This window comes from Loxodonta africana, chromosome 9 (assembly GCF_030014295.1).
Source record: "Loxodonta africana isolate mLoxAfr1 chromosome 9, mLoxAfr1.hap2, whole genome shotgun sequence".
Classification (NCBI taxonomy): Eukaryota; Metazoa; Chordata; class Mammalia; order Proboscidea; family Elephantidae; genus Loxodonta; species Loxodonta africana.
This window is the reverse complement of record NC_087350.1, coordinates 14490938-14503448: the sequence shown is the minus strand read 5'-3', so window position 1 is coordinate 14503448 and position 12511 is coordinate 14490938. Positions and strand designations below refer to the sequence as shown.

The 12511-nt window shown below is 48.5% G+C and overlaps 1 protein-coding gene across 2 annotated transcripts in view; it reads left to right on the top strand.

Moving 5' to 3' along the window:
• Nucleotides 1-12511, top strand: part of PHF2 (PHD finger protein 2) — an 86731-nt gene that overhangs the window by 45932 nt on the left and 28288 nt on the right. For both annotated transcript variants that reach the window (XM_064291050.1, XM_064291049.1), the window contains exons 3-4: nt 2540-2654; nt 8500-8660. In XM_064291050.1, coding sequence (XP_064147120.1) covers nt 2540-2654; nt 8500-8660 — 276 coding nt within the window. The remainder of the gene's footprint in view (nt 1-2539; nt 2655-8499; nt 8661-12511) is intronic.

The following is a 12511-nucleotide window of genomic DNA, read 5'->3' as shown; positions in this document are numbered from 1 at the left end:
AGGCCCTGGACATACCCCCCACCCTGTGAGTGCAGGGACAGGATGCAGGCGTGAGCCGAGGCTCTGGACATACCCTGCACCCTGTGAGTGCAGGGGCAGGGTGCAGGCGTGAGCCGAGGCTCTGGACATACCCTGCACGCTGTGAGTGCAGGGGCAGGGTGCAAGCATGAGCCGAGGCTCGGGACACAGCCTCCACCCTGTGAGCAGATGCCTCCACACTGGGTGGCCTTGCCTTCAGAAAGGGACTTAGGAGAATAGTGCTCCACAGAGCCCTGGGGCACAGCTAAATCTCACAGTGTCTTTGCATGAAACACAAGGAAACTGAGGCACGGAGATGTCAAGTGACTTGCTCAAGGCCACCTGGCTAGAAAATGGTAGAGCCAGGGTCAGACCTTAGAGGCTGGTTAGGAAGGTCTGGACACGTGCCCCTTTCAGACCCACCTGGGCCTGGTGCTGCCTGAGTCATCCCAGCTCTGAGCCTTAACTCTGTGAATTTCACTAAGTTTCCATGATACCCACTCACGTCTTGGTCACAGGGATCAGATGTGCTGTGGAGGTTCGTACAAACTAAAATACCGTGCTGTTGCTGGATGTAGTAATGGGAATTACTTACGAGTCCCTGTGAGTCTGTAACTTCATGGTGGAGCCAGAAAGGGTCTCTTCTTCCTGGAAGGAGAGGTGGTTTTGGAATGATGACCCCTCCTCAGGGGACGGTGAGCCCACCCCCCCAGGCTGCTCAGGGGACACTGTCACAGCATCAGTTCTTCCTACTGCACAGCCTTGGAGGCTTGGAGGACTGAGAGAGACGGGCTTCCCAGCCCCCAGCCATCCTACCTGGGACCTGCCCTCCCTGCAGTGCCCTGCTGGCCCCCGCCTGGGAGGAAGGCATCAGTCTAGGCCCTGCCTGGCTCATCAGCTCCTGGAGGGGCCCCTTCTAGCTCTGGTCTTGGGTCTGGTCTCAGTGTTTTATAGCCTGTTTCCAGATCCTATAGGGCAGCCCCAAGGGGGCATATCTGCCCATGGCTGCACCCTGTGCTCACCAGTGACTGTGTCTACCCAGGACTGGGCAACAGGCTGGGCATCAGGGACGGAGATGGCACAAAAAGAAATCATTCCCTCCCCTCACAGGGCACACAACTCTGTAGGAGTGTGTGCATGCATGTGCCCATCTGTGCACATGTATGCATGCGTGCATGTGTATGGTACGTGTGGTGCACGTGCATGTGTGTGGTACAAGTGTGTGCATGTGCGTGTGGTGTGAGTGTGCATGTGTGTACAAGTGTGTAGTGCATGCATGCTCTTGTGTGCATGCATGTGTGTATATGAATGTGAGTGTGCATGTGTGTACATGTATATGTGCATGTGTGTGGTGTGTGCGTGCATGTGTATACGTGTATCTGTAGTGTGTGTGCACTTGTGCATGTGTGTAGTATGAGTGTGTGCATGTGTGTACATTATACATGCACATGCATGTGTAGTGCAAGTGTGTGTGCACGTGTGTACATGTGTAGTGCGTGCATGCACTTGTGTGCATGCATGTGTGTAGTATGAGTGTGTATGCATGTATAGGTGCACATACATGTGTGGTGTGTGTACATGTGTGTACATGTATGCGTAGTGTGTGCACATGTGTGAGTGATGTGTGTGGCATGCGTGTGTGCGGTGCGAGTGTGTGTGTGCATGATGGTACTTGTATGTGTAGTGTGTGTGTGTTTATCTGTGCACACATGTATGTGGTGTGTGTGAATGTGCATGTGTGCACATGTGTATGTGTGTTAATAGTGTGCACACATGTATATGAGCATATGTGCATGTGTGTATTGGGGGCCCGTGGTGTGTGTACCAGGTGCTCTGAGAGGAGGACGTAACCAGCAGGACAGTCTGAAGGAGCAGTGTTGGAGGTGCTGGAGCTGGGCCCAGAGGATACTTAGAAATGTGCCTGGGGGAGGAGTGGAAGCCAGGGTGTGGACAGGAGAGGATGTGTTTGTAGGCAGGAAGGAGAGGAACAAATCGGGTAGTTTTACCTCTGTGTGCTCTGACTCTGGGGGTGATGGCGTTCAGACAGGGGAGTGACAAGACTTATCACCCTTAAGGATAAAGCTGAGGGTGAGGAGATGGCAGCAGTGAGCCCAGTTAGGAGAGTGGTGACACCAGGTTAGGAGCGGTGAGGCCGGAACCTTGGCTGGGGACCTTATCAAGAGGTAACTCTGCAGAGGCTTCAGCAGTTTAGGTACCTGAATGGGGAGGGTTCCCTGAAGACCCCTAGCTTCTAGGTCAGTAGCATTGGACAGTGGTGCCACAGGCTGAGATCAGGAAGGTGGGAGGTGTGAGTGGTGGGAGAATATCCTGAGACTGTGGAGGTGGTGGGAAGGTGATGGAGCTAAGGACGGTGTGGGTCTCATCCCAGAGGGCCTGTGAGGAGGTTTTGAGTCTTGTTGCATTTGCAGGTACTGGCCTTCGCCCTTTAGGGTTTACGCCCTGCCTGCCTGGTCTCCCACATGGAGGGCGCAGTGACTGACCCCTGTCCCTCTTCCCCCAGTGAAGAAGAAGCGGAGCTGGCACAAGCACGAGCTGGGGCCAACACCTGACGTCAAGCCTGTGCAGAACGGCAGCCAGCTCTTCATCAAGGAGCTGCGGAGCCGGACCTTCCCCAGGTGGGCGGCCTGCCGCGGGGAGGGTCCCAGAGGCCACTGCTTGACCCACCCTGGGTACATGTCTGAAGGGGGATCAAGGGGCCCAGGAGAACCTGCCTGAGGTGGGAGGAGGGCGTGGGAGAGGAGGGAGCCTGTGTCTACCGGAGGCAGCATCATGTGACCGACCACTAGTGATACTGCTACTCCTGGGTAGGTGCCCAACTTCTCCTCGCTTCTCATAGGAGAGAGGGAGCCTCCTTTCCAGCACATCCTCTGGGGGGTATTGTTGGAGAAGGCTTTTCCTTGGACGCAGGGTGGGAGAGAAGGACCCCATCTGCTGGTGCACTGCCTGGGTGATTCTGAAGGAGGCAGGTACTGTCTAAGAGCAGCCCTCAGCACAGCCTGTTGGACCTGAAACCAGAAGTCCAATTCCGCAGTATTTTAACCCGCTCCCATTAATTGGATTATTTGTCTTTTTATGACAAATAAGAGTTCTTTGCATATTCTGGATGCTAGTCACTTATCAGATATTTTCTCCCATGCTGTGGGCTATCTTTTCACTTTTCTCCATGACGTCCTTTGAAACACAAACGTTTTTAGTTTTGATGAAGTCCAATTTATCTGTTTTCCTTTGATTGCTTGTGCTTTTGGTGTCATATCTAAGAATCCATTGCCAAATCCAAGATCATGAAGATTTATCCATATCTTCTAATAATTTTATAGTTTTAGCTTCTATATTTGTGTCCTTGATCCATTTTGAGTTAATTTTTATATATGATGTGAGGTAGGGGTCCAACTTCATTCTTTTGCATGTGGAGATCCACTTGTTCCATCACCGTTTGAAGAGACTGTACTTTCCCCCATTGAATTATCTTGGTACCCTTGTTGAAAATAATTTGAGACCACAAATGTAAAAGTTCATTTCTGTAAGCTCAATTCTGTTCCATTGTTCAGTGTTTTTCCTTGTACCAATATCACACAGTCTTGATTGCTATAGCTTTAGAGTGAGTTTTGAAATAGGGAAGTGTGGTTCCTCCTACTTTGTTCTTCTTTTTCAAAATTGTTTTGGCCATTCTAGGTTTCCTTGTATTTACATACAAATATTAAGATCAGTTTGCAAAGAAGTTGGCTGGGATTTTGATAGGTATTGTGTTGAATCTGTTGATTGATTTTCCGTTGTTTCTTGCATCACACTACTTCCTTCTAGGTTTGATTTCCTTCTTGTTGCAAAATATCCTTTATTGTCTTTTGACATCTATTGTTGCTGATGAAATGTCTGTTGTCAGCTTAATGGCTGTTTTTTTTTTTTTTGGAGAGCGAGGAGTAAATAATCTGGTTTTTTCTTTGAAAATATTTAAGATTGTCTTGTCATTGCTTGACTTGCTTGTCATCTTTGAAGTACCACAGTTATAGTAAGATGTACATTTGTCTTTATTTATCCTACTCAGGACTGAGTTAGTGCTTTTAATCTGAGGAGTCATACTTGGTTCTGAAAAAATGTTCTGTTTTCTCTTTTAATAGCACATCCCCATTTTATCATCTTTCAAACCTCTCATCAAATTCAGTAATTTTTTCAGCTAGCTATTATTTCATAATCCACTGAGCTTTTTATTTCAATCATTATATTTTTCACTTACAGAATTTCTGTTAAATTCCTTTTCAATGCTGCCTGTTCTTTTTTCACGCTGCCCTGTTCTTTGTCTAAATCCTGCCATTATCTCTCTGAATGTGTTTAATATATTCATCTTAAAAGCTCTGTTTATGTTGTCCTATCATCCTCAATTCTTAGGACTGACTTTTTTTGTTGGTTGCATCTGCTGACTCTCCCTCCCAGTGGTTCACTTCCTTATGTGAGGAGTGATTCTTCAGAGGGATTATTTTCCGTGGGAGCTGGTATGCCCTGGGCTATTGAGGTGTTCCTACAAGGTAGTTTTCTGTTTGCCTTTTGCTGGGGCCTCATGTGTTTCACAGCTCCAGGTCCAATTTCAGGTTCCCAATTCATGGGTATAGTATAAATTTGGAATTCCCACCAGTGAGGTGACGGCTTGAGATTCTGATTTATTAAAGGTGACTTTCTACCTATGTCCCTGGTAAATGGCAAGCATCTCTGTGGCTTACCTAGCTTACTTTGCCCTATCTTGACTGATACTCTTTGAGCTTTTCAGAAAAGAGTTGCCTACGCATATTCTTCCTTCTTTCCTTTCATTCACTCCTGGCTTATTTTTATTACCATGTGGTCAAATACAGTGAACATTCTTCAGTCCTCATCTTTTATTTATTTATTTTGGTGTAAGTATACACAACAAAACACACCACTTCAGTAATTTCTATATGGACAATTCAGTGACATTGGTTACATTCTTTAAGTTGTGCCACTTTTCTCAACATGTTTTCCAAACTGTTTCACCATCAGTAACATAAACTCACTGCCCTCCCAAGCTTCTCATCTATTTTTTTGCGTTGCTGATAGGGTCACTATGAGTCGGAATCGACTCAACGGCGCTGGGTTTTTTGGGTTGTCAATTTGATCACATATAGGTAATTCTTTAAAAGAATGCAGACATTCTTTTCTAATTAGGCTAAACTATTATTTGGTTCAAAGATGACTTCTGGGGGTAGTTTTGGTTCCAGGTTTAAAGATTTCCTCAGGATAATAGCTTCACGGGGTCATCCAGCTTTAATGGCTCTAGAAAGTCTGGATTCCATGCGAATTTGAAATCCTGTTCTGCATTTTCCCACTTTTGGTCAGGATCCTTCTGTAGAATCCTTTATCTAAATGTTCAGTATTGGTAGCCAGGCACCATTCAGTTCTTCTGGCAAAGGAGGCAGTTGTTTTATGGAGATGATTGGACACATATTCAATTCTTATCTTAATTGTCCTCTTGACAGAATTTGACACTGCAGCCTATCCATCCTTGGAGTCCTCTTTTCTTGGAGGTGATGACACCACACTTTTTTGGTTTTCCTCCTGTCTCTCTGGCTTCGTCTCCTGACTTCTCTCCCTGAGCGCTTGTTGAGGACTCTGCCCCTGCCCCCACCCTCAGATTTTACATCCATTCCCCTGGTCTCTCATAACATCCATTGGCCAGCTGCTCTTCAGCTTCTCTACAAGCCTATAGTTCTTCTGCACTCCTGACTGGTATATCCCACTGGAATGTCCACTGGAGAACCCAGCATGCATCTCTGACCAAATGTGTCACAAACACAGCTCCTGCTTGCCCCCGCCCCTACTTCTGCCTCTTCCCCTGGCCTCCAGAAATGGCCCTGCCCCCTCAGTCCCTCACAGGAGATGCTTGGCAGTCAACTTTGCCCTCTCCTGTTCTCTCTGTTGTCCCTGCCTGATCTATTGCCAAGATGGCATGAATCACCTTCCCCCTGTCCATGGCCACCTAGTCCAGGCACCTGTGTGGCTGAGTCACCTGTTCTACTCTGGTCCTGCTATAATCCCTTCTCTGCACAGCATCAGACAGAACCTCTTAACATGCGTGGCAGGTTGCTAGCTGCCTGCTTAACCTGCCCTGCAGCTTCCCAGTGCTCTTGTCCTAAACAGCTGACAAGCCCTCCCAGGCTTGACCCGCCCCTCCTTGACCTCAGTGCTTGCTCCACCTCTCTGCCCTGCAATACCCTGGCTTCCACTAACTCCTCAAACTTGCTCACAGCTCTCCTACCTCGAAGGCCTTTGCAGGCACTCTTCCTGCTGCCAGGAACACTTTTCTTCTAGCTCCTCCTCTCCCTCCTCAAGGCTTAGCTTAAACTGTGCCTACTTACATGGTGCTCTGCTCATTGTATCCTCCCGTTTTCCCCATGGCACTGGTCACAGCTGTAGTTTTGTGTCCTTGTGTACTCAGCTAATTAAAGCTGGTCCCCAGCCCCACCAGGCAGGGGTGCCCAGTGCACCCAGGGCAGTACCTGGCACCTCACAGGTATGGAGGAGGGAGGGAAGAAAGGGAGAGGTGCTGGAGGAAGGAGAGGCAGCCAGGCAGTGACCAGGGCCAAGGGGACGATCAGCTGTGTGGCCTGCACACCCACAGCCCCTCTGGGCACCCTACCCAAAATGAGTCTGAGAAGGGCTGATGCAGTGTGACACCCTTTCCCTATGGGTCCCTCTCACCTGCCTCTGCCCCTGGGGTGGCAAGAAATGCCAGGTGGAGGGCAGTCCAGGACCCATCTGGAGGGCCTTTGCCAGACACTCAGCCTGGGGGCTGGCCATGATGGTAGGGCCTGCCAGCCTGCAGGATGGCCGCCCGATGCCACCTTCATGGGGGACAGACAGGAATGGGCAGGACCATCCAGCTGTGCATCTGCAGGAGAAAAAGCTGTATCCACAGGGCTCCATACTGGTCTCTCTCCCAGTTTGGCACCCCTGAACCCCTGCTACAAGGGGCTGTGCACTCAGCGGTCTTGTGGCTTTCCCTGTCGGGGCACTCTCTACAGCAGTTCTCATGCGGCTGCCAGCTGTGACCTTGTAGCCTTTGCTCTCCAGCTGGAGGGTATCTGTGCTGCCTGGACCTTAGTGAGTCCCAGCGGGGTATACAAAGGGCTTGCCCAGGCATGGAGGTCACTGTGGCTGAGCTGGAGCAGATCCTGGGATTCAGTGAGGAACCCAGGCCCAGGACATGGAACCAGAGGAGATCCCTTACTTAGCCCTGCTGATGACACCCCCAGGGCCCTGGTTTCTTCCTCTGTAGGATGGACACAGTAATTCGTGATAGAGCTGTATTCAGGATGCAATGACCGTGTGTGGAATCTCTCCACACATGTGCAGTGCGGGCTCCCGGGACAGGCGCTCCACAGCCCAGATGCCCATCCCCTTTTAATAACTCTGGAGCTCTGAGTCTGTTGGGTACCAGCTAGTTGGTGGATTCTTTCTGGTGCTCATTTCCTGGATGCAGGGTGGGTCTCAGCTCCATTGTTAAATTGGGGCTGGCGGGGGCAAGCAGAGTGGAGAGAGATCTCTCTCTGCCTCCTCTGTCTTTCTCTGTCTCCCCCGTCTCTCTGTTTCCCATGTCTCTCTCTGTCTCCCCTATCTCTCTCTGTCTCCTTGTCTCTATGTCTCACCTGTCTCTCTCTGTCTTCCCCATTTTTCTGTCTCCCCATCTCCCTGTCTCCTCCGTTTCTCTGTCTCCCCATCTCTGTCTCCCTCATCTCACTCACCTCTCTCTGTCTCTCCTGTCTCTCTCTCTGCCTCCCCTGTCTCTGCTTCCCGTCTCTTTCTCTGTCTTCCTTGTCTCTCTCTGCTTCCCCGTCTCTCTCTATCTCCTGTGTCACTCTCTGTGTCCCCCATCTCTGTCTCCCCTGTCTATTTCTGTCCCCTTGTCTCTCTCTGTCTTCCTCTGACTCCCCCATCTCTCTTTCTCCCCATCTCCCTCTGTGTCTCTCCTCTGTCTGTGTCTCCCCTGTCTCTCCCTGTCTCCCGTGTCTGTCTCTGTCTCCCCTGTCTCTGCCTCCTTGTCTCACTCTCTTTCTGCCACCCCGTCTTTGTGTCCCCCTGTCTCTGTGCTGTGCAGAGAACTGTGGCTAAGTCTTGCTCCATTCCTGACTCACTTTGCCCTCATCCAGGACCTCCCTAGACCTTGAATGTGTGGGGCCAGGTGTCTGTATTCCCCACCTCCTTTCCCAACTGTGGAGCCTTGGGAGTCAGGGCCAAATCTGCCCTGTGGCACTTGTGTCCCAGCCTGCTGAGCCCTGGTCCTCTGCAGCCCTCAGGTGACCCCAGGGACAGGTGTGGCCTGGAGTGTAGACTGGTGTCTGTCATCTAGCCTGGCCCTGTGTCCATCTCCCTGCCTGTGACAGTGACTAACAGGTGTGCGGGGCTGTGGTAAGTGAGCCAGCCCTGACCATGTTCCGCCTGTGCTTCCCCCTGCAGCGCGGAGGACGTGGTGGTCCGCGTGCCAGGCAGCCAGCTCACACTGGGCTACATGGAGGAACACGGCTTCACCGAGCCCATCCTCGTCCCCAGGAAGGATGGTCTAGGCCTGGCTGTGCCAGCCCCCACCTTCTATGTCAGCGATGTCGAGAACTATGTGGGTAAGTGTCCTTCCTGGCCCAGTGGCCAGACATTTTGGCCCTGTACCCACGCTCCCCAGGGACCTTGGAGTCTCTGTGACCTTGTGCTGCCGAGCAGAAATTCTCACAGTTCAGGGACTGGAAGTCCAATCCAGGGCACAGCTCTAGGGGAAGGTGCTTCCTTGTCCATCTCAGTTTCTAGTACAGGCAGTCCCTGACTTACCACGGGTTCTGTTCATACAACCCTGATGTAAGTTGGTTCTGATACGTTGAATACCTTTTTTTTTTTTTTAATAGTTTTCATTAGTATTGCCTTTTATTGTCAGTGTCTTTATAAACCCGATCTTTGAACGTCTGTGAGTGAATATCTGAGAATGATAACATCATTTAATTACGTGCTACAACACTGTATGTAGAATATATTACTAATGATAAAATTTAAGTTGAATACATCCTAAGTCGGGAGCTACCTGTAGCTGCCAGCAATCCTCATAGATGCATCTGTCCCCATCGTTTGTTTCCTTTTTCCCTGTGCATGTCTCTGGGTCCATTCTGCTCCTTTATAGCTCGGAAGTGATTAAGTTTAGTATCTACCCTACACTGGCATGACCTCATTAACATAATGAAGCAAACCCTGTTTCCAAACAGGATCATGTGTGGCTCACAGATACGAGTGGCGGCACCAGGCTTGGCCTGTCCTCCACCCCTGCCTATAGCTGTCCCTGCTGGAAAGGGGAAATCACTTTCTCCATACAGGAAGAGATGGCTCTAGGCTTTTATTATTTTAACTTATTTTTTTATTAAGAATCAGTTATGGTCAACCATTTCAAGAGGTAGCAAGTCCAAGGAAGAAGTCCAAGCTGCTCTGAAGGCATTGGTGAAAAACAAGGCTCCAGGAATTGCCTGGTGGCATAGTGGTTAAGTACTACAGCTGTTAACCAAGAGATTGGCAGTTCAAGTCTGCCAGGTGCTCCTTGGAAATTCTATGGGGCAGTTCTACTCTGTCCTACAGGGTCACTATGAGTCAGAATTGACTCGACGGCACTGGGTTTGGTTTTTAGGAACTGACGGATTATCAATTGAGATGTTTCAACAAACAGATGCAATGCTGGAAGTGCTCACTTGTCTATGCCAAGAAATTTGGAAGACAGCTACTTGGCCAACTGACTGGAAGAGATACATATTTATGCCTATTCCCAAGAAAGGTGATCCATCCGAATGTGGAAATTATAGGACAATATCATTAATATCACACACAAGCCGAATTTTGCTGAAGATCATTCAAAAACGGCTGCAGCTGTATATTGACAGGCAACTGCCAGAAATTCAGGCCGGTTTCAGAAGAGGACGTGGAACTGGGGATATCATTGCTGATGTCAGATGGATCCTGGCTGAAAGCAGAGCATACCAGAAGGGTGTTTACTTGTGTTTTATTGACAATGCAAAGGCATTCGACTGTGTGGATCATAACAAATTATGGATAACATTGTGAAGAATGGGAATTCCAGAACACTTAATTGTGCTCATGAGGAAACTTTACATAGATCAAGAGGCAGTTGTTCGGACAGAACAAGGTTATACCAATTGATTTAAAGTCAGGAAACGTGTGAGTCAGGGTTATATTCTTTCACCATACCTATTCGATATGTATGCTGAGCAAATAATACGAGAAGCTGGACTATATGAAGAAGATCGGGGCGTCAGGATTGGAGGAAGACTCATTAATGACCTGTGTTATGCAGATGACGCAGCCTTACTTGCTGAAAATGAAGAGGACTTGAAGCATTTACTGGGTGAAGAGCCAAGACCATAGCCTTCAGAATGGATTGCATCTCAACATAAAGAAAACAAAAGTCCTCACAACTGGACCAGTGAACTTCATCATGATAAACAGAGAAAAGATTAAAGTTGTCAAGGATTTCATTTTACTTGGATCTACAAACAACAGCCATGGAAGCAGCAGTCAAGAAATCAAAAGATGCATTGCATTGGGTAAATCTGCTGCAAAGGACCTCTTCAAAGTGTTCAAAAGCAAAGATGTCACCTTGAAGAGTAAGGTGCGCCTGACCCAAGCCGTGGTATTTTCAGTCGCATCTTATGCATATGAAAGGTGGACAGTGAATAAGGAAGACTAAAGAAGAATTGATGCCTTTGAATTGTGGTGTTGGCAAAGAATATTGAATATACCATGGACTGCCAAAAGAATGAACAAATGTGTCTTGGAAGAAGTACAACCAGAATGCTCCTTAGAAACAAGGATGGTGACACTGTGTCTTACATACTTTGGACATATTGTCAGGAAGGATCAGTCCCTGGAGAAGGACATCATACTTGGCAGAGTACAGGGTCAGCGGAGAAAGGCAAGACTCTCAACGAGGTGGATTGACACAGTGGCTGCAACAATGAGCTCAAGCATAACAAGATTGTAAGGATGGTGCAGGACCGGGCAGTGTTTTGTTCTGTTGTGCATAGAGTCACTATGAGTGAGAACCGACTTGATGGGACCTAACATTTTTTATTCCTTTCATAGACTTTGTTATTTAAGAGCAGTTTTAGGTTTACTGAAAAATGATGCAGAAAGTCCAGAGAACTCCCCATATACCCCCCCACGCCATACAGTCCTATATGTTTTGATGAATATATAATGTCAGGTGTCCACCATGACAGTATCATGCAGAATAGTTTCACTGCCCTAAAAATGCCCTGTGGGGCTTAAAAAAAGAAAAACTTTATTTTTTTCTCTTTTTTTTTTCCCCAAATTGTGGAAACTTTCACACACACACCCCAAAGGAGAGATATGAACCCACGTGCCCTACCCTGGCTGCAACAGCCCCTGGCTCCCTGCTGTTTCCTGCCTCCCCGGTATCTCTCTTTTTCTGCTGGAGTATTTTAGGATAAATCTTTACCCACACATCAGCGCACCTATCCAATCGCCAGTTCAAATATCCAGTACGCATCTCCAGCAGATGGTTAAAAAACATGCTCACAACTCCATCATCATACTCGACATTAGTGATAGCTCCTTAATGTCATCCAAGATCCAGCTTAGTTCTCCTGAGGGGCCGCAAAAATGTCTTTTTCCTTTTGGCTGTTTGAATCAGGACCCAAACAAGATGCACACATTGCCTTTGGTTTCATGCCTCTTCAGTCTGTTTTATTCCATAAATCTCCCGGCCCCACTCTTCCGCTGTGTGGATTGGTTGGAGAGGCAGGGCTGTTGGGCCTGTAGAATTCCCACATCATGGATTTGGTGACAGCTTACCTATCATTTAACACATCCCTCTGTCCCCAGTCATTCCTGCAAGCCATGGTTGGAGGCTCGGTTCCATTCACAGTGCACTTTGAGGCAGGCCTACCTGACAGGTGGTGGGTGTGCTGGTTTCCCTCAGGGTTCTGCACCACCTGGCCTCCCACCGATAGAATGGTCAGGGGGCCCCGCTGGTCCAGCCTCATTTGTCACAGCCTTACCTGTGATGGTCTGACCAGCCAATGGGGATTGCTGCCAAGTGAATTTTCTATTTCTATCGCTCTTCCTCCTTTTATTAATATGATTCTTCTATAAAGAACTTTCCTAAGTAATTATTCAATTATCCTGAGATCTGTGGATATAAAAGTTATTCATTATTTATCTGAAATTCACATCTAGCTGGGAGCTGTGTATTTTCATGTGTGAATCTGGCCACCTTCCCTGAGGGCCCCTGACTCAGCCCCTTGCTGAGCTGTGCCTTGGGTGCTCAGGACCACCCGAGGAACAGGATGTGGGCACCTTGCTAAAGCACGGAAGAGAGTCAGAAAGTAGAACCAGAGCCTCAGAGTCCAGGCCTTCCCCTCGCAGTGCTGTCACAGTGTGAAGGCGACTGAGTGTGAGTGTG